General features: G+C 45.1%; 1 protein-coding gene across 1 annotated transcript in view; it reads left to right on the top strand.

Moving 5' to 3' along the window:
* usp34 (ubiquitin specific peptidase 34) overlaps positions 1 to 23,061 on the top strand; it is a 347,321-nt gene that overhangs the window by 59,646 nt on the left and 264,614 nt on the right. The window contains 2 exon segments of the mRNA XM_038808956.1: positions 12,958 to 13,045; positions 20,665 to 21,085. Coding sequence (XP_038664884.1) covers positions 12,958 to 13,045; positions 20,665 to 21,085 — 509 coding nt within the window.

Raw genomic sequence — 23,061 nt, forward strand, 5'->3', positions numbered from 1 at the left:
TAACTTACCTACAACATTGTAAATGTAGTTACTTTCTATCTATATAATCTTTCTGTCATATGTTTGTGACACATTTTGTACATTATAACTCCCGTTTTATGACGGAAGCCTTGTATGTAAACTATTACACTAATTTAGCCTTTTTACCACTGGCAGTGTCATAATATTTGTTTTGAATCTCTTGTTTCTCTCCCTTTTACTGCTAAGAAACACCAATCTTGTGTAGCATTACTCTTTGGAGCTTATGCTATTAAGTATGTCATAATATACACCAGTATATCATGGTGCAGACACACACTGATGGACACACACAGGGACCAATCAACATGTACAAACACCGCAGCCAATCACCAGTTAGAATACACACACTATAAAGGCAGAGGGCACCACGGTTCCCGCTCATTCTGGGTGCTGCCTCTGAGTGTAACAAGAACTCATCCAGCCCAGCACAGACTTGCAACACGTGCTGAGAGAATCAACTGGTTCGGACAAGGCTTAGGTCTCTAGTTTAAGTTAGCATCATTTAGACCCACAGTCATCGTGTGTTAGTTAGAAAAAGTTAATAAAATTGAGTTGAACCTTCATCAGTGTTGGAAGTGTCTGTTCATCTCTCAAGTCTACACTGGCCAACACTTCAAAGTATTAAACCATTTATCTTTCAAACGTATTGGGTTTGTGCTTTTCTAAACTCCCACAGTCTTGTTATTCCCCCCAAATCCCAGGAACCATGTAACTCCAATTAAGGCAGACAGTCTTTCCAGTCGAGTAAACCTCCAGGACACCCCACGGTACTATCAAAGTTCAAGTTGCGATCATGCACTTCCTGTCCGTCACGCTTTGTGTTGCACTTAGATTTCTTGTTGCTGATAACTAGTTCAAAGGAAAAAGAGTGAACCAAACAGAAATAGTTATTTTCAATTTAAACAAGATATTGAATCTGGAATATCCTAAGTTTGCTGATTGACCTGAACAATTGTGATTAAATAAAAGAGAAAGGACGCGACCATTTTTTTGACCCGCAGCCTGATTATAAATGAAACTCTCCCAATAAAAGTAATTATAAATATTAGTCTAGGTTCACTGTAACAAAGCAATCTTTGGTTCATTAGATACTATATCATCCAGCTTGTACTGTGAGCAACAGTACACGAGATCCACTGGTGTATGTATCCTGTACCTGGTTCATGGCGAAATGCCACATTCCAGACATTAGACTTCATTTCATATATGCAGTTTTCGTTTGGAGAATGGATGCCATTTCTTTTGTGAAAGGTTTTTCTAACTTAGAGCCAGATTTTATTGAGGCATTTATCATTTTAACAATTTTAAACATCAAATTTCAACAGAAACACCATAATATAACCAACATACCCCTTGGGCACAAACCCTAGCCAACATGGCTAACAAACAGTGCCACCTTCCCCAACCACTCTTCCATTGGTTCTATCCTTGTCTCTCCCATGGGCGCCCCCCCCCCCAATAGAACAGCACAGAACATGCCCTTCAGCCCTCGATGTTGTGCCGAGCAATGATCACCCTACTCAAACCCACGTATCCACCCTATACCCGTAACCCAACAACCCCTCCCCCCCCCCCCTAACCGTACTTTTTTAGGACATTACGGGCAATTTAGCATGGCCAATCCACCTAACCCGCACATCTTTGGACTGTGGGAGGAAACCGGAGCACCCGGAGGAAACCCCACGCACACACGGGGAGGTCGTGCAGACTCCGCACAGACAGTGACCCAGCCGGGAACTGAACCTGGGACCCTGGAGCTGTGAAGCATTTATGCTAACCACCATGCTACCGTGCTGCCCTTTCAAAGAAGTTGATGAACGGCTGCCACCTCCGAGCAAACCCCTGCTTTGAACTCCTCAAGACAAAGTAATTTTTTTTAGGGTCTATGAATCCCGGCCATGTCGCTAACCCACACCTCTGACTTTGGGGGCTCCGAGTCCCTCCGCCCTAGTAAGATCCGTCTCTGGGCCACCAGGGAGACAAAGGCCAGGACATGGGCCTCTCTTGCTCCCGGGTCTTCCGATAACTCAAAAATCGCCATCTCTGGACTCGGAACCACCCTCACTTGTAAGACCTCTGACATGACGTCAGCAAACCCCTGCCAGAAACCCCTCAGCCGGGCAGCACGCTGGCACGGTGGTTAGCATTGCTGCCTACGACGCTGAGGACCCGGGTCCGAATCCCGGCCCTGGGTCACTGTCTGTGTGGAATTTGCACATTCTCCCCGTGTTTGCGTGGGTTTCACTCCCACAACCCAAAAGATGTGCAGGATAGGTGGATTGGCCATGCTAAATTGCCCCTTAATTGGAAAAAATTGGGCACTCTAAATTTAAAAAAAAAGAACCCCCTCAACCTCGGACATGCCCAAAACATATGGACATGGTTCGCAGGACCCCCCGCACAGTGCCCACACCTATCCTTCACCTCCTCAAAGAACCTGCTCATCTGAGCCCCAGTCATGTATGCCCTATGGACCACCTTAACTTATCAGTCTGAGCCTGGTGCACGACAAGGATACATTAACTCTTCTTGGGGCGTCCTCCCATAACCCGGCCTCCAACTCCCCACCCAGCTCTTCTTCCCACTTTCTCTTCACCTCCCCTATCGGGGCTCCCTCCCACTCCACCAGCTTTTTGTAGATCTCTGAGACCTGCCACTCTCCTACTCCTACTATCCTACCACCTTACCCTCTAGCCCCTGGGGTGGCAGGTACGGGATGGTCGAAACCTGCCTGCACACAAAATCCCTCACCTGCAGATACCGGAACCGTTTCCCCCTGGCAACTCAAACTCTTCCTTCAGCTCTTCCAGGCTCGGGAAACCCTCACAGATAAAGAGATCCCCAAATCTCTCGATCCATGCCCGTGCCCGCATCCACCTCTGAACTCTCCAAAACCCCCCCCCCCCCCCCCACCTACCCCCCCCCCCCCAAAACGCGGAGTGAACCGGTGGTTACCAGACATCGGCACCCACATCGATGCCCCCTCTAACCCCATGTGCTGCCTCCACTGTTACCACACCCTCATGGCTGCCACTGCTACCGGGCTTGTGGACCCTGCTTTCAGTGCCTCCCAGACTGTACCTGCTGAAACCTCCCCTGTGCCATTAATCTCAACATGTCCCCGGATGGCCTGCCTCACCAGCTCACACACCTCTTCCTCTGCTAACAGTCCCACATTCAGCCTCCATTCTGAGCGCTGCTCCCCACTCCCCCCGCCCACTCACTCTTAAATCCACCCATTGTGGGGCATGGTCCGACACCACAATTGCCGAATACTTGACATCCACCACCCCTGCCAACAACGTCTTATCCACACAAAAAATCTATTCGGAGTACACCCTGTGTACATGGGGAGTAAAATGAAAATTCTTTCGCCCTCAGCCTCCCAAATCTCCAGGGATCCACCCCACCATGTGCTCCATGAGCCCCCGAAGCTCCTGAGAGTCCAGGTCCGGAATCATCCCTCGCACCCGCCTCATAAATTCCACGTTATCCCAGTTCGAGGCATAGATGTTGATTAACACCGCTGGAATCCCTTCCTTATGGTTCCTGCTTACCATAACATACCTCCCCTCAGAGTCCGCCACTATATTTTCCACCTCGAACGCCACCCGCTTATTACCCCGCCACCCCTTGTTTTAGAATCCAGCCCTGAATTAAATATTTGCCCGGTGAAGCCGCACCACTATCGCCCTTGACAGCTAGCCCTCCTGGGGTTTCCCCATTAGCTCCAACGGCCGTGCAAACGCACCCTCTCCTAGCAGCTCCAGCATCCTCCTCACGTACACATCAGCATTGGCTCCCTCACTCCCTTCCGGCAGGCCAACGATCCTTATATTCTGTCTGCCTAACCGGTTCGCTAGGTTCTCGACCTTCTCCTGAAGCCCACCTGCTGATCGCGTATCAGCCCCACCTCCGCTGCCATCATGGCAAACTGTTCCTCCTGTTTCCCCACCACCTTCTCCATCTTCTGGATCGCTTGATCCTGAACCGGCAGCTTAGTTTCCACGCGGTGGGCCACCGCCTTAATCGAATCTACAACCCGGGCCAGGTCCTCCAGACTCTCGTTCTGTTGCTGGGTGAACTTCTCGTTCAAGGAGCTCACCAGCTGGTCCGTCGACCACTGAGCTGGCAGGGTTGCACCCTGCCCCTCCGCCATCGCCACATGCGTCTCGACTCCAAGTGACTGATTCCCTCTTTTTCGACTGCTTCTGTCCCTCCGCTTCATGCACCAGAGGGTAAATATTTTCCTCTCACTCTCCTACACCTATATTCCGCCTCACATCCACCTGTTAGTTGGGGGAAAAGGTCTGTAAAATACCACCATGAGCGGGAGCCACCAAATGTGCGCACATGCACTCCATGGTCGCCACTGTAAGTCCAGAATTAGACACAGTTATTCAGCTGGGGATGAACTTGTGTTTTATATAGTTTTAGCAAAACTTACTGACATTTGTATCCTTGTTATAAAGCCCAGAATTCAGTATGTTTTATCTACTGTTTTTGTTAACATGTCCTAACAACCTGCTGCTTAAACCTACCCAGGTCTCTTTGTTCTTGCACTCTTCTTTAAACTGCATCATTTAGCTTGTATTCTCTCCTCAGTCGTCCGACCAAAATATATGACCGTAGACTTATTGTGTTAAATTTCACCTGTAATGTATTTGTCTATTCCACTAGACTGCCTGCCCTTTCAAAACCTATTGACATGATCTTCACTGTTGCTGCATAGGTACTTCTTCACATTTTGTGTCATCTTCAGAATTAAAATAAATTATACCCTGTATCCTGAAGCCCCTACAAGTCATTAGTGTATGATACAGATGTATCAAATACAACAATGGTTCCAGTTTCTGAATGTGATGGAACATCACCTTTCAGCTCCTTTGTGATGAATGTAGAAATTTTTAATATATATATTGTATTTTGTGTCTGCTGCAGTAATATAATTAAAAGAATTAGGGTTAAATTATCCAGATTATTTGTCTGCTAAAACTGTGATTAAGGGGTTAACAACTAAGCAGGCTATGATGTCATTCATGGGAGGAGTTTGGTCTTTTTTTTTAGTCTTGTTTTCAGCCCTGCCCTGTGCCTGTTGTTTACAGTTTAATTTTTAGAGTTCTGTTCAGTTCTGGTTTCTGAGGGAAGGAGGTGTGTTTCACAGACTGACTAGAAGGTTAGATGGGATTACTCGTTCCAAGGGCTGGTGCAGACTCGATGGGTTGAATGGCCTCCTAGAACATAGAACATAGAACATAGAACGATACAGCGCAGTACAGGCCCTTCGGCCCTCGATGTTGCACCGACATGGAAAAAAAATCTAAAGGCCATCTAACCTACACTATGCCCTTATCATCCATATGCTTATCCAATAAATTTTTAAATGCCCTCAATGTTGGCGAGTTCACTACTGTTGCAGGTAGGGCATTCCACGGCCTCACCACTCTTTGCGTAAAAAACCCACCTCTGACCTCTGTCCTATATCTATTACCCCTCAATTTAAGGCTATGTCCCCTCGTGCTAGCCACCTCCATCCGCGGGAGAAGGCTCTCGCTGTCCACCCTATCTAACCCTCTGATCATTTTGTATGCCTCTATTAAGTCACCTCTTAACCTTCTTCTCTCTAACGAAAACAACCTCAAGTCCATCAGCCTTTCCTCATAAGATTTTCCCTCCATACCAGGCAACATCCTGGTAAATCTCCTCTGCACCCGTTCCAAAGCGTCCACGTCCTTCCTATAATGAGGCGACCAGAACTGTACGCAATACTCCAAATGCGGCCGTACTAGAGTTTTGTACAACTGCAACATGACCTCATGGCTCCGGAACTCAATCCCTCTACCAATAAAGGCTAACACACCATAGGCCTTCTTCACAACCCTATCAACCTGGGTGGCAACTTTCAGGGATCTATGTACATGGACACCGAGATCCCTCTGCTCATCCACACTGCCAAGAATTTTACCATTAGCCAAATATTCCACATTTCTGTTATTCTTTCCAAAGTGAATCACCTCACACTTCTCCACATTAAACTCCATTTGCCACCTCTCAGCCCAGCTCTGCAGCTTATCTATGTCCCTCTGTAACCTGCAACATCCTTCCGCACTGTCTACAACTCCACCGACTTTAGTGTCGTCTGCAAATTTACTCACCCATCCTTCTGCGCCCTCCTCTAGGTCATTTATAAAAATGACAAACAGCAACGGCCCCAGAACAGATCCTTGTGGTACGCCACTCGTAACTGAACTCCATTCTGAACATTTCCCATCAACTACCACTCTCTGTCTTCTTTCAACTAGCCAATTTCTGATCCACATCTCTAAATCACCCTCAATCCCCAGCCTTCGTATTTTTTGCAATAGCCGACCGTGGGGAACCTTATCAAACGCTTTACTGTAATCCATATACACCACATCAACTGCTCTACCCTCGTCTACCTGTTCAGTCACCTTCTCAAAGAACTCGATAAGGTTTGTGAGGCATGACCTACCCTTCACAAAACCATGCTGACTGTCCCTAATCATATTATTCCTATCTAGATGATTATAAATCGTATCTTTTATAATCCTCTCCAAGACTTTTACCCACCACAGACGTTAGGCTCACCGGCCTATAGTTACCGGGGTTATCTCTACTCCCCTTCTTGAACAAAGGGACCACATTTGCTATCCTCCAGTCCTCTGGCACTATTCCTGTAGCCAATGATGACCTAAAAATCAAAGCCAAAGGCTCAGCAATCTCTTCCCTGGCTTCCCAGAGAATCCTAGGATAAATCCCATCCGGCCCCGGGGACTTATCTATTTTCACCTTGTCCAGAATTGCCAACACTTCTTCCCTACGCACCTCAATGCCATCTATTCTAATAGCCTGGGTCTCAGCATTCTCCTTCACAATATTATCTTTTTCTTGAGTGAATACTGACGAAAAGTATTCATTTAGTATCTCGCTTATCTCCTCAGCCTCCACACACAACTTCCCACCACTGTCCTTGACTGGCCCTACTCTTACCCTAGTCATTCTTTTATTCCTGACATACCTATAGAAAGCTTTTGGGTTTTCCTTGATCCTACCTGCCAAAGACTTCTCATGTCCCCTCCTTGCTCGTCTCAGCTCTCTCTTTAGATCCTTCCTCGCTTCCTTGTAACTATCAAGCGCCCCAACTGAAACTTCACGCCTCATCTTCACATAGGCCTCCTTCTTCCTCTTAACAAGAGATTCCACTTCTTTGGTAAACCACGGTTCCCTCGCTCGACCCCTTCCTCCCTGCCTGACTGGTACGTACTTATCAAGAACATGCAATAGCTGTTCCTTGAACAAGCTCCACATATCCAGTGTGCCCAACCCTTGCAGCCTACTTCTCCAACCAACACATCCTAAGTCATGTCTAATGGCATCATAATTGCCCTTCCCCCAGCTATAACTCTTGCCCTGCGGGGTATACTTATCCCTTTCCATCACTAACGTAAAGGTCACCGAATTGTGGTCACTGTTTCCAAAGTGCTCACCTACCTCCAGATCTAACACCTGGCCTGGTTCATTACCCAAAACCAAATCCAATGTGGCCTCGCCTCTTGTTGGCCTGTCAACATATTGTGTCAGGAAACCCTCCTGCACACATTGTACAAAGAATGACCCATCTAATGTACTCGAACTATATCTTTTCCAGTCAATATTTGGAGAGTTAAAGTCTCCCATAACAACTACCCTGTTACTTTCGCTCTTTCCAGAATCATCTTCGCCATCCTTTCCTCTACATCCCTAGAACTATTAGGTGGCCTATAGAAAACTCCCAACAGGGTGACCTCTCCTTTCCTGTTTCTAACCTCAGCCCATACTACCTCGGAAGAAGAGTCCCCATCTAGCATCCTTTCCGCCACCGTAATACTGTCCTTGACTAGCAGCGCCACACCTCCCCCTCTTTTGCCCCCTTCTCTGAGCTTACTAAAACACCTAAACCCCGGAACCTGCAACAACCATTCCTGTCCCTGCTCTATCCATGTCTCTGAAATGGCCACAACATCGAAGTCCCAGGTACCAACCCATGCTGCCAGTTCCCCAACCTTATTTCGTATACTCCTGGCATTGAAGTAGACACACTTCAAACCACCTACCTGAACACTGGCACCCTCCTGCGAAGTCAAATCTGTGCTCCTGACCTCTATACTCTCAATCTCCCGTACCCCAAAACTACAATCCAGGTTCCCATGCCCCTGCTGAATTAGTTTAAACCCCCCCCAAAGAGCACTAACAAATCTCCCCCCCAGGATATTGGTGCCCCTCAGGTTCAGATGTAGACCATCCTGTCTATAGAGGTCCCACCTTCCCCAGAAAGAGCCCCAGTTATCCAGAAATCTGAATCCCTCCCGCCTGCACCATCCCTGTAGCCACGTGTTTAATTGCTCTCTCTCCCTATTCCTCATCTCACTATCACGTGGCACGGGCAACAACCCAGAGATAACAACTCTGTTTGTTCTCGCTCTGAGCTTCCATCCTAGCTCCCTAAAGGCCTGCCTGACATCCTTGTCCCCTTTCCTACCTATGTCGTTAGTGCCAATGTGGACTACGACTTGGGGCTGCTCCCCCTCCCCCTTAAGGACCCGGAAAACATGATCCGAGACATCACGTACCCTTGCACCTGGGAGGCAACATACCAAACGTGAGTCTCTCTCGCTCCCACAAAATCTCCTATCTGTGCCCCTGACTATTGAGTCCCCAATTACTAATGTTCTACTCCTTTCCCCCCTTCCCTTCTGAGCAACAGGGACAGACTCCGTGCCAGAGGCCCGTACCCCATGGCTTACCCCTGGTAAGTCCCCCCCCCCACAAGTATCCAAAACGGTCTACTTGTTACTCAGGGGAACGACCGCAGGGGGTCCCTGCACTGACTGCTTCTTCCCATTCCCTCTTACAGTTACCCACCTATCTCCAGTCTTTGGTGTAACTACTTCCCTGAAGCTCCTATCTATGACCCCCTCTGCCTCCCGAATGATCCGAAGTTCATCCAGCTCAAGCTCCAGGTCCCTAATACGGTTTTTGAGGAGCTGGAGTTGGGTGCACTTCCCACAGATGAAATCAGCTGGGACACTGACGGCGTCCCTCACCTCAAACATTCTGCAGGAGGAGCATTGTACTGCCTTCCCTGACATCACCTCTAGATTTAAAAAAAACAAGAAAAAGAAAAAGAAAGAAGAGCTTACCTGATATTACCTCAAACCCTGCTCCCGCTGAAAGGTAAGCAAATTTAAAGGCACTCACTCACCTTCACGACAGGCCCCTGCTCCCGCTTCCCAACCACCGTGGGGTGGGGGGGGTTGGTTAGAGGAGGAGGTAGGGTGGGAAACACTCACGAAGTGTTTCGAGTTTAACTGTCACTTGCCAACAGCCTCTCCACAAACCACCTTCAACTTAGGCTGACCGCACTGCACGCAAATTCCCCCAGAACAGCTGATCAGTAGCTCTGCTCTGCTGCCCTCTGCTGGATGATTGCCTTCACTCAAACGCCTCGGGTCTACTTCGCAGATTCACCTTCAACTTAGGCTGACCGCACTGCACGTATGCAAATTCCCCCAGAACAGCTGATCAGTAGCTCTGCTCTGCTGCCCTCTGCTGGATGATTGCCTTCACTCAAACTCCTCGGGTCTACTTCGCAGATTCACCTTCAACTTAGGCTGACCGCACTGCACGTATGCAAATTCCCCCAGAACAGCTGATCAGTAGCTCTGCTCTGCTGCCCTCTGCTGGATCCTGCACTGTAAATTCTATGATCCTATGATTTCTGAAAGCTTCTCTTCTAAAACTATTGTGAATAAATCTAAAGTCTCTGAGCGTGAACTGTATTAATAAATGGCATTTGATCTGTCTGTGTGGATTTTGCTTAATTGAAAGTTTAGATTGTAGATGGGAAAGTAAGCTCCCAGACGTTTATTTTTTTCCAAGAACTGTTTAACTAGTTATTGAAAAGCTGCTTTTTCTTGGATGTTAATGGGGTAATTCTGTGGTTCATAATAAAGTTTGGTTTATCTTTGAGAGAGAAACAAAGTGTTAACGTTTGAGTCCATTTAACCCTACAGAATTAATGGAGGGTAGAAATATAATGAATTATATGGTTGGAGATAGGGTGGGGGTGGGGCAGAATACAATTTTAGGAATAGGTCTGATTGCTTGGGAAGGTGCGACAGGGGTTGAAGGGTTGGGATATGGAAGAGTGGACCAGAGTGTCACAGAGGGTGTGGTCCCAGTGTGATGCTGACAGTTGGCAGGGGCCACGGTGGAAGGTGTTTAGGTGGTGGCATTATGTTGTGGAGATGACAGAGATTGGTCCTTTGATATCGGAGGCTGGTGGGAGAAAAGAGAGGACACAAGAACTGTGTTATGGCTCTGGGAGGGAGGGAAAGGATTGAGGGCCAAGGTGTGGGAGACGGATTGGACGTGGTTGAGTGCCCTGTCAAATACAGTTTGGGGACCTCGGTTGAGGAAAAAGGCAGACATTCCAAAGGTCTGTTTTCGAAGGGTGGCACCATTGGATAGATGCAGCGAAGGGGAGTCCTTGCAGGGAGCGGTGTGTGAGGAGCTGTATTTGAGGCAGCTGTGGAAGTTGGTGGGTTTGCAATGAACATCGGAGGTCAGTCCATTGTTTAAAATTGAGACAAAGAGGTCAAGGAAGGGAAATAGTTGGAGATTGACATGTGAAGGTTAGAGGGGTGGAAATTGGAAGCAAAATCAATAAATCTTACCAGGTCCAGACTAGAGCATGAGCGGCATATAATCATCGATATAAAAGGAGAATGTGGTGGGAGAGGGCCGGAGTAAGACATGAATGTTTGTTAGTCCATGCTTATTGGAAGCAACTGTTCATGTTCTCCCATTGTTGTTTCTTAAAGCTTCTACACCATTGATGCAAAGTGACTAGCCCTCTAATGGCCAGGTTTATCCTTCTCCAATAGGTTAAATGGCCTTCTCCTATACCTCTGTAAATCAACAGATATTTTGTGATCTATTAATAGCAATTAATTCCCATTCATAGAAATTATAGAAATTTACAGCCTTGTTCATTGTGTGTCTTCGGGCCGACAAGCTATCCGCCCAATCCCACGTAACCAGATCTTGGTCCATAGCCTTTCAGGTTATGGCACTTTCTTTTTTTTAAATATAATTTTTATTGGAATTTTTTACAGAAAATATAAAACATAACGACAAAACATGAAATGCAACAAAATAACCCATATAACTGTAACACCCCCAGACCATATGTATCCCATCCCCCCACCCCCCCAACCCCAATGAACAACAAATAACTTAAAATAAAGTAAAATTAAATAAACAAACATAGTCGTTATGGCACTTCAGTGCCAGTCTTTACATGTTATGAGGATTCTACCTTTTTCAGGCAGAGCATTTCTGAGCATAACTACCTTCCAGTGAAAATTCTTACCCCTTTAAACCTTCCTTATTATGCTTTCTGGTTATGGGCCTCTCAAAGAAGGGGAATAGGGGCTCCCTAGCCACTCTGTCTAGACACATGATAATGTTATACACTTCAATTAGTTTTCCACTTGGCCTTCCTCTGAACCAAAGAAAATCAGGTAATGTTTTATTGTACAGTGATAAGAACTGCATCCAGGGTTAACCGGTGATTTATAGAATTCTATGAATAACCTTTCTGCTCTTGTAGGGTACATTGACTCAAAACCAGCAACTTAGGACCGAGAACCTGTGGACATGCAACTCCAGATCCCTTTGTCCTCTATCCTTTTCAGGATCCTACCATTTATTCCCATGCCTAGTTAGCCTTCCCATAATGGCATACCTCCTATCTGGATTGAACTCCATTGTCACTGTTCTGCTCACCTGGTAAATTAATAATAATAATCTTTATTGTCACACGTCAGCTTACATTAACAGTGCAATGAAGTGTACTGTGAAAAACCCCTAGTCGTCTCATTCCGATGCCAGTTCGGGTACACAGAGGGAGAATTCAGAATGTTCCAAATTACCTAACAAGCAGTATTTTGGGACTTGTGGGAGAAACCCGGAGGAAACCCACGCAGACACCTGGAAAGCGTGCAGACCACCGCACAGACAGTGACCCAAGCGGGGAATGGAACCCAGGACCCACTGGTACCTTCCTGCATTCTTGGATACCTTCCTTCATTGTCAAACAGGCAGCCATTTCTTGATCATACTCCCCTTGCAAAAAGTCAAATAATATATGTATCCCACAAAATCAGGACCAAGACTCTACATCTTGCTCATCAATCTTAGCAGTACTTGAATATATATGGGTGGCATGGTAGCACAGGGGGTTAGCATGTTGCTTCACAGTGCCAGGGACCCGGGTTCGCTTCCCGGCTTAGGTCACTATCTGTGCGGAGTCCTGCATGTTCTCCCCGTGACTACGTGGGTTTCCTCCAGGTGCTTGGTTTCCTCCCAAAGTCCCGGAATACGTGCTTGTTAAGTAATTGGATATTCTGAATTCTCCATCTGTGTACCCGAACAGGCTCCGAAAATGTGACGACTATGGCTTTTCACAGTAACTTCATTGCAATGTTAATGTTATTAGCCTACTTGTGACAAATAAAGATATTATTCTTATTAATTTGTCAGGTGAACAGAACAGTGACAAATGGAGTTTAATCCAAAAATGTTGACATTAGTACTGCAATAATAGACAAAGCCTCAATGTTAAATTCCTTCATGAGAGAATCGTGTGAAAATGAGGAACTTGCCACCTAAGAGGTGGTTGAACAGAGAAAGATTTATGTATTTATAGGGAGGTATGAGGGGAAAGGGAAGAGCAATACAGAAGCAGAGTTGGACATTTATCATGGAGGAGCTTGTACTGGGGGATAAATGAGAACTGGTCAGTTTGGCCAAACGCCCTGCCCATTGTTGTGCTCTGAATAAGATTGATTTTTTTTTGTGTTCTCCCTACAGTATCTGAAACAGAAAGTAATGAAGGGCTGCAGCTTAAAAAGGAACATGCTCTCAAGATATTCAATTACATCAACTCTTGGACGCAAAGGTATGTTTACTTTTTATAATGTCTGCGTGAATGACCTTGTTGCAGTGAGACTATGTTTTTCTGTTCTTTCTTGAGACGTACGGAGATGAGCGTGAGGTAATGATAGAAGGCAAGAAAAAGGAGCAGGAATACATCATGGCGGTCATCTGAGCCAGCTCTGCCATTCGTTACAATCAGCTTATCCTCGTTCTCCATATCCTGTGATTTCCTGAGAGACCAAAAATCTGTCTATTTTAAACCTTAACCTTGAGCATCTATGACCCCCTTGAGGTAGAAATTCCAAAGATTCTCAGCTGCTTTGGTGAAGACATTTCTCCTCATCTCGGTCTTAAATCATCGTTCCCTACTGTTTACCCCTGTCAAAGCCCGTCAGAATCTTTTATAGTTCAATGAGATCATCACTTGTTTGTCTAACTTCTAGAGAGTAGAGGCATTATTTCTTAGTCTCCTCATCATAGGACAACTCTCAATCTAGTGAACCTCCACTGTACTGCCTCCAATACAAACATCATTTTCTTAGATAGGGAGATCAAACTACAAATACTATTGCAGATTTGGTCTCACCAAAAACCTGAGCAGAAATTAGGCAACAAAGGTCCAGCTCGGGCTTACTAAGAAAATTTAAGGATAGTATTATCATAAAAGAAGAGGCTTGTAATGTTGCAAGTAGAAGTAGTAAACCCTTTAAAAATCACACGGGGGCCATCAAATATGGATAAAAAGGGAGCAGTAGAATATATGAGAATAAATAGCCAAGGATATAAAACAGATTGTAAGATCTTTTTCAAGTAAAGGAAGGTAGCTGAAGTAAAAGCCAATTACTGCAGATGCTGGAATCTGAAAGAAAAACAATACTGGACATCGCAGCCAGCAGGTCTGATCGCATCTGTGCTTTTGACAGTCATCCAGACTCAAACGTTAGCTCCCTTCTCTCTCCCCACAGATGCTGTCAACATGCTGCGATTGTCCAGTATTTTCTATTTTGTTGCAGCTGAAGTAAGATGTTGGCTCCTTAAGAGGTAGATACAGGAAAAAAAAATTAATGGAGAATGAAAGATTTGCTATTCATTCCTTTGTAATAAGCCAACATGCCATTGCTTCCTTATGTGCCTGTTGTATTGCGCACTATCTTTCTATGCTTTTAAGAATACATCTAGGTTCTCTGAACAGCAACATTTACAGGTTTTGTATCTTTCATGTTCTGCTTTTTGTATTTTTGTTAATGAAGTGAATGATCTTGCACTTCCCCATATCATACTCCACATACTCCATCTGCCGCCTGGTTCCCCATTCACTGTATATATATCTCCTCACAGCCTTGATATGTCCTCTTCAAAGCTTACCTTGCCACCTCGGTTTGTATTGTTAGAAAACTTAGCTACCGTACTCTGTCTTTTCATCTAAGTCATTAATATAGATTGTAAATGATTGACGTCCACTAGTCATAGCCTGCCAACTTTAAAGGTGTCCTGTTTAGTCCTACTCTTTACTTGCTGTTGGGTTGACATATCCTCCATCCATACTAATGTTTAGCTTCAACTCCATTAGCCCTTATCTTGTGTATAAATGTTTTTATTGCACCATATCCTTATGTAATATCTACCAAGTTTCTCTTCCATAAACCATGTTGATGTCTGATCAGGCAATGATTTACTCAGTGCCTCATTGAGACTTCCTACATAATAAATTTCAGCATCTACCGGCTAACTGGCTTTCCTGAAAAGCAGCGTTGCATATGAAATCTTCAAATCCAAAGGACTGTTCTAGAATTTAGGGAATTTCAGAAATGATGACCTGCTACTTCTATTAGAATCCTAGGCTGTCAGCCATCAGGTCCTGGGGATATGTTATATATTGTACCCATAAGTTCTCCAATACTTTATTTCTGCTAATATTAATTATTTTAAGTTTTCCCCCTCATTAGCCCCCTGGTTACTTTCTGTTCTTGGTATTTATTTGTGGTCCGCTATGATGAAGATAGACACAAAATATTAATTAATTTCTCCGCCATTTCCTCATTTAGCATGAAAACTTTTGCTTGCCTCTGCCTCTAAGAACCAACAGTTACTTCAGCTATCTCCTTTACTTGAAAAAAACTCTTATAATCTGTATTTATCTTCCTGGCTAGTTTACTCTCATATATCCTACATGTTTCCTTTTAAAAATAGTTTTTAATTCTCCTTTTTCAACATTTTCTCACCAAATTTACACCCAAATCAGTAACGAATGTAATGTCAATCTCCATATCAATACAACGATCCCATCCTCCCACCAAACCCCCAAACATTAGCCCGCATGTTAACATAAACAAATGACAGAGGAATTGGGAATCGCCCATAGTCCACCATTAACACACACAGTCCCCCACCCCCCCTCCCCCAACCCCCCTAATGTTCGATGTGATCCAATTCTCAAAGTGCATATAAATAACGCCCATGAATTATAGAGCCCCCACCCATTCTTCCCCTCAGTTCAAATTTGACCTTTTCCAAACATCAAGAATTCCAGCAGGTCCCCCCGCCATGCCAGGGCACAGGGTGGAGAGGTTGATCTCCACCCTAACAGGATTCGCCTTTGGGCGATCAACGAGGCAAAGGCTAAAACATCTGTCGCCGCACCCGTTTCCAGCCCTGCTGGTCCGAACACCCCGAATATGGCCTCCCGGGGGCCCGGGTCCAGTTTCACGTGCACCACTTTAGAGATTACCCTAAACACCCCCTTCCAGTAATCCTCCAGCTTTGGACATGGCCAAAACATATGAACGTGGTTTGTGCCCCCCCCCCCCCCAACACACACACACACACCGTCTCTCACACACACACACCGTCTCTCTCACACACACACACACACACACCGTCTCACACACACACACACACACCGTCTCACTCACACACACACACACACACACCGTCTCACACACACACACACATCTTCTACTCCCTCAAAGAGCCGGCTTATCCTCGCCCTTGTGTGGTGTGCTCTGTACACCACCTTCAGCTGCATCAGCCCCAACTTCGCACACATCAGGTGGAGGCGTTTACCACCTGTTTCCTTTTATCTGTTATTTGAAGGCCTATGCTGATTTCTAAAACTTACTATATCTGGTTGCAACATTATAAAGCCTCTTCATTTTTGATAACACTATCCTTACTTTCCTCAGTAAACCATAGATAGATCTTGTCTAGTTTCTGCACTTTATGGCATGTATTTTTGTTGAACAGTTGAATTGTTTCTTTAAATGTTTCCCACTGTTAATATACTGCCATACTTTTTAGTTGATTTACCTAGCTTCATCACCTCTGCCTTATGTAATTGGCTTAAGTTTGAGATCCTTGTTTGGAACTGGATTATGTTGCTTTCAAACTTAATTGGTATTCAATTGTATTCTGGATCACTTTTTCTCCAGCAGATCGATTATGATGTGATGCACAATATTAATTCTAAAATAGCTTTATCGTCATCTGGTCCCACAACATAATTGTTCCAGGAAACTGACATAAAAGCATTCCACAAACACATCTTCTCGACCAGCTTTGCCAATTTGATTGAACCAGTCAATGTGAAGATTAAAGCTCCCCACAATTTGTATTTTCCTTTTTTCCCGTTTAAAAAAAATTTAAGTACCCAATTTTCTTTTCCAATTTAATGTAGCCAATCGACCTATCCTGCACATCTTTGGGTTGTGGGGGGTGAGACTCACGGAGACACTTGGAGATTCCACCCCCCCACAATTATTAAGTTGCCTTTGTTTAAGCTCCATATATTTCTTCCTTCATGATCTGTCCAACTAATTTTGAGGGACCTATAAACTACAACCGTCCAGTGTTTTCAGACTCCTATTATTCCTAATCTCTATGCAACCTAATTCTTCTACTACCTAATTTTAACTTTCTCACGATTAGCCTAGTGACATCCTTTCTTATCATGGCAATTCTTCCTCCTATTCCATTCTCTTTTTGAAATGTCACGTACCCTGGAATATTATTCCCCAATCATAGTTATCTTATAACCATGTCTCTGTAATAATGTATTAGATCTAAACCATTTATCTTTACAATAACTCAAAAGTGTAATTGGTAAAGTCCTTAGTAGAAAACTAAAATAAAAGTTTTAACACATAATTTGGCTTTCCTGAATTTCAGTTTTAATAGCCAAGGCAGACATCTTTTATAATATTGGTACTTTATCATGAAATGACTGGTGTGTTGAACATCCCATTTAAAAATGCATTAAAAGTTCTTTGGGCAACGGTTAAGATCTTCCTGAAATATATAAAGAAAGTCCCATAGGTGGGTGATGTGATTGGGGTTTCCAGTATTAGATTTTTAGGTAGTGTTAGCAAAACTGAACTGTGGTAACATCCAAGTGGCTAGTCCAGTAGCTGCTATTTTATACAGTACTTTGAATTTGTATGCGTTATAAACTTGGCCACCGGGTGTCCGCTGTGGGCAACCTGCGGTTTTGATTCTCCACTGGTGGGTCAGTCATGTTTGGTAAAGGTATGAAGGAAATCACATGAATCACACTGAAATTTGCAATAGCAACCCCCTCTCATCTGTCATATCTTTATATTTGAAAATCTTTTATTGGCTTTTCTCATATTTATAAACAGTTGTTACTTGTATACATTACATTTTTCTTGCCCGCGCTAATTTGCGTTGGTTTACAGAGAGGTTTGTTATGTCCTTCATTTGACTAACTGTATGTACATTTTGCTGCCCTCTCGATCAGTCTATGATATCCCCCCCCCCCCCCCCCCCCCCCCCAAATTGGTTTCAGCATCCTTCCTCTTCTCTTGCGGTTTTCCCATTTTTCTCTCTCTCTCAGTGCAAAAGCAAGGGCGTTGGCCCCCTTCCCCATGTGTAGCTCTGGCTGCTCCAATACCCTGAGGATTGCCACTATTGGGCATGGCTTCACCCTCACCTCCACAACATTGGACATTGCCTCGGAGAAGGCTGTCTAGAACCAGCAAGCTTTGGGGCAAGCCCAAAACATGTGGGTGTGGTTGGCCGGCCCCTCTGGCACCGTTCACGTTTGTCCTCCACCTCCGGGAAGAACCTGCTCATTTAGGTTCTGGTCAGGTGCGCTCTGTGCACCACTTTGAGCTGCATTAGGCTTAGCCTTGCGCAGGAGGAGGTGGAGCTTGCCCTGCTCAGTGCTTCGCTCGAGAGTCCCCATCCTACCTCTATCTCCAGTTCATCCTCCCATTTTCGTCTGGCCCCGTCCAGGTGATGTTCGGGCTTTGTGCCTATCAGGTCCTCTAGTCGTGTGCTTTCTGGAGCCCCGGGGTGCGCTACTGTGTCTCTGCGGAGGAAGTGTTTTATTTGGAGGTGTCTCAATTCCTGTCCTCTTGCTAGTTTCCACTTCCTTGTCCGTATCGTCCAGTGTCGCCAGTCTGTGCCCGACGAAGAAGTCCCCGACCGTCAGTGTGGCCCCCGTCTCACCTCCATCTTTTGAAGGTGGTATCTAGTACGGCTGGGGCGAATCTGTGATTGCCGCAGATGGGGGGCCATAATGGACATTTTGGTTATCCCGAAGTGCTGTCTCAACTGGGTCCACGTTCTCAGTGTGGCCGCTACCACTGGGTTCGTTGTGTACCTTGCTGAGGAGGATGGCAGTGCTGCTGTGGCCAGTGCCCAGAGGGTTGTTCCTTTTACAGGATGCCTCCTCCATTTGTACCCAATCTGTGTCAGGTTCTTGTACCCAACCCCTCACTTTTTCTGCCATCGCTGCCCAGTGGTAGTATTGTAGGTTCGGTAGAGCCAGGCGCCCTCTGACTTTCCCTCTTTGCAGTGTCAGTTTGGGAATTCTCGTATTCTTACCCCGCACACAAACGGCATGATTAGACTGTCTATGTTTTGGAAAAAGGTCTTGGGGATGAAGATTGGGATGGATCTAAACAGGAAGAGTAACCTTGGCAGTACGTTCATTTTGATCATCGGCACTCTCCCCGCCAGAGAGAGTGGGAGTGACCCCCCCCCCCCCCCCCCCCCTGTCTTAAGAACATAGGAACTAGGAGCAGGAGTAGGCCATCTGGCCCCTCGAGCCTGCTCCGCCATTCAATGAGATCATGGCTGATCTTTTGTGGACTCAGCTCCACTTTCCGGCTCGAACACCACCACTGGTAGTTACAGTCTGTCTAGGAACTGTTTCATTCCCGCACCCCCATCGGGGGGCTCGGAGATGTGCGGTCTCGAATGCCCGATTGACCTCCTTTGGTTCTGTTACCAGTCTGCCGTTGGTATCCTTAACCTGAGCTGTTTTCCTCATGGCTGCCTGCTTTCTCAGCTGGTGAGCCAATAGGCGACCAGCCGTCTCTCTCTCTCTTCGTAGAAGGTCCCCCGTATCTGGCACATTGCTTTCCTAGTGGATAGCAGGTTAAAGTCCATTTGCAGTTTTTTCCTCTCCGCCAGCAGCTCTACGGCCGGGGTCTCGGAGTACTTTCTATCGACTTCCAGAATGGAGTCCACTAGCTGTTGCCTGGCCACCCTTTCTTCCCTATCTCTACTTGTCTGTAGGCTATGATCTCTCCACTGATCACGGCCTTCAGTGCCTTCCCAAACGTGGAGGGTGAGACCTCCCCGTTTTGGTTGTTACTAACGTAATCGGCAATGGCCTGCGATATATTTTGTCAAAAAGCCTTGTCAGCCAGGAGGTCCGTGCCCAGCCTCCATGTGGGGCGCTGGCCCCGGCCTGTCTCCAACATCACATCCATCCATCCGTCATATCGAAACATGCAGAGGTTTACCTATGAGTGAAGTCATTGAGAGAATTTTGGACTCGAGTTAGATTCTCAAAAATCATGCCCTCGTTCCGTGCATGAACACTGTGTGTGTGTGTGTGTCTGGCAAATTTGAAGTTTGCAATGGCAGGGAGTGCTTCAGATGAGCATTTGATACATTGCTAATTGGTGCATGAATTTTGTATTGTCATTTTTGTCTTGTATTTAAGAAATGTGACTTCTCCACAATTATCACTTTTGGTGCATTAATTTTGCAATAAGAATGCATGACTTGAAAATAAGCTTTTGTAACCTGTTATTTATTTTCTTAAGTATATTGGTATTCTTGCTGCTCCCCCCGCAGTCTAGTCTGATGTCCAAGCTCCATTGAATGCCCTTGTCATATGATGTGGTTACGTCCTACCTTCAGATTTGATTTGGGATTTTTCTTACTATTACTATGCTAAAAGTAAAATTGATGTTCAGGCTTTGCAAAAATAGATGACTACAGCATGTTCTAGAGATTCTAAAAAATCTTTGCAAACTTCTTTTAACACTCATATTCACTCCGTCATGATTTGTTAAGGATATTTCGTCTCAACCCTCACTCCCATCTGAAAGTAATAGATGTCTTCACCACCCTCTGTTCAAATCCAGGGACTGGTTTAGCACAGTGGACTAAATAGCTGGCTTGTAATGCAGAACAAGTCTAGCAGCGCGGGTTCAATTCCCGTACCAGCCTTTCACAGTAACTTAATTGAAGCCTACTTGTGACAATAAGCGATTGTTGTTATTATTATTTTTTATTATTATACAGAATTAACATTCGGATTGCTTCTATTTTGCCCAATTTTTATGTTTGCTGTAAAAGTATTGATACTATGTTTCCTTCTTCTAGGCAATGTCTTTGTTGCTTCAAAGAGTACAAGCACCTGGAAATCTTCAATCAGGTGGTTTATGCCCTTATCAATATGGTGACTGCACAAGTCCAGGCTCTCCAGGACCAGTTATGTAAAATTTGCACTAGTAGTGATTCATCGTGGCAGGATCTGAATCAAAAAATCCATGAACAGGCTAATCAGGAAGGCGAGTGTAATAAAGTTGAAGATATTGATCGGAAATCAAAGGATTTTGTGGAGAAAAAAGCAGATAATAGAACATATGGGAGGACTGAGGAGATTTCTGCACGGAGCACTGATCCATTTAGCACATGGAGTACAGAGGAGAAAGAAAAGTTGCTGTTATGTGTGGCAAAGATTTTTCAGATTCAGTTTCCTTTATATACGGCCTACAAACATAACACTCATGCCACGATAGAGGTATAATGTATTTCTTTGCAGTATGAGTTGATGCATGTGATCCAGTAATTTTAGTCTTTGCAAAGTTTCCATTGTTTCAAGGGTAAAGAAAATCCCGTAACTTTGTGCATTTTTATAATTTAAGTTTTAATGTACCCAAGATTGGTTTGGTGTGGGAAAAATCTACTTTATAGTTAAAATACTAGGTATATAACTTAAAATGTCAGGAAAGAAAAGAAAGTCAGGAAAACTGTTTCAGACAATTCAGAAAGTAGTTTTGGCCTTTTTATAATGTGCGATGTTTCTATGCTAACTTTGTGTTGTTATGGGGTTGTGGAACATTTTTGAAGAGTGTAATGGCAAAGTGACCAAGAACTCGAAGATAAAACAAATTACTGCGGATAATGGAATCTGAAACAAAAACAGAAAATACTGGACAATCTCAGCTGGTCAGACAGCATCTGTGGAGAGAAAAGGGGCTAACGTTTTGAGTCCGGATGGCTTTGACAAAGAATCATCCAGACTCGAAACTTTAGCTCCCTTTTCTCTCCACAGATGCTGTCAGACCAGCTGAGATTATACAGTATTTTCTGTTTTTGACGAAAAACTCTGTTTGTGGTCACCTTGTACTCAAATGAAAGGAAAAAAAGTAATTTCAGATGATTGTTGGTTAAAGTGCAGGTTAAAGCACTGGGAGAGGAATTTTAGTTAACATATGAACGAATTGGTGTGCCAATATATTCCTATGTAGTTTCCCTATGTAGTTTCAGCAAGCATTTAAGGCATTAAAGTCCAGTAACCAAGGCTACTAATGAATTATCCACAGGTGTTAGTGGCTGACCTCCGTGAGTGGTAAATCTTCCACATATGGATTATATATGAAGAATTATTTATTGTTTAGAATTTGATTTGTTTCTGTCTCATCCAAAACTCCCCCAATTCCCATCCAAAACTCTGCTGTCTGAGTGCCAACCCATGTTCACCATCACCTCTATGCTCCCTGATCTACATTGATTCCTTCCTCGCTGGCAACGTCTCTTTTAAGATTCTCATACTTGTTTCCAGTCCTTCCCTGGCTTCACCCCTCCCTATTCCTGTAATCTGAGAACTCTGTGTTCCACTCATTCTGGTCTCTTGTATCTCCAGTTTTCATTGCTGCGCTATTGTTAGATGCGCCTTTAGCTACCTAGGCTCCCAGTTATGCAATTCCGACTACTACGTTTTTCTCCTTCAAGATACTGGGTCTGATTCTCCCGTTTGCACACTAAGTGGTCCTGCCAGTGGGAAAACAGGAGTGCTTCCCACTCGTACTGGCAGCACCTCCCAGGTGGGATTCATCCACCTTTTGTTATTTAAAAATATGCACATCGTGAAACACGCCAGTCATCTCACCTTCATTGATGCGCCCAGCATTCATAGACAGCCTCCCCCCTCCCCACCCCTGCTGACAAGGGGAGCACCCTCCAAACCCTGAACAAAGGAGCACCCCCTCCTCCTCCCCACCCCCACTAAAATAACATGATGGGGACGTGGAGAATCAAGTGTCCAGGCTACTTCAAAGTTTTCATTGAACACAGACAAGAATGAAGGTTTTGATCAAAGAGCTGCCTGAAATCACCATGCCAAGAGTGATCTTCAGGTTTCCCAGGGCTATAATGGGCAGACCAGCCATGAGACCCTTATCCCAGGGGAGAGTCCCAAGGTCAAGCCTTTGCCCCAAACTGTCTACCCAGCACGCAGGAGCCTTGGGGACCTGCTCTCTGCAGCCTGGCATTGGTAGAAGGGCACATGGGCACTGGACATTCTTGACCATCCCACTTGGGGTCCAACACGCCAGATCCACGCTTGCCAGAACTGCACCAAAGCCCACCCGTGTAATTCCTGCTGCCGGATTGGAGGAATGGGGTTGTGGGAGCATCGCAGAAGGGCTTTGTTTCGAGCTTCAAGCACGCTAATGACATGTAAAAAAGGGGTTTTGCATTGGGTTCCCGCTTGTT

This window comes from Scyliorhinus canicula, chromosome 1, assembly GCF_902713615.1.
Source record: "Scyliorhinus canicula chromosome 1, sScyCan1.1, whole genome shotgun sequence".
In the NCBI taxonomy this organism is placed as follows: Eukaryota; Metazoa; Chordata; class Chondrichthyes; order Carcharhiniformes; family Scyliorhinidae; genus Scyliorhinus; species Scyliorhinus canicula.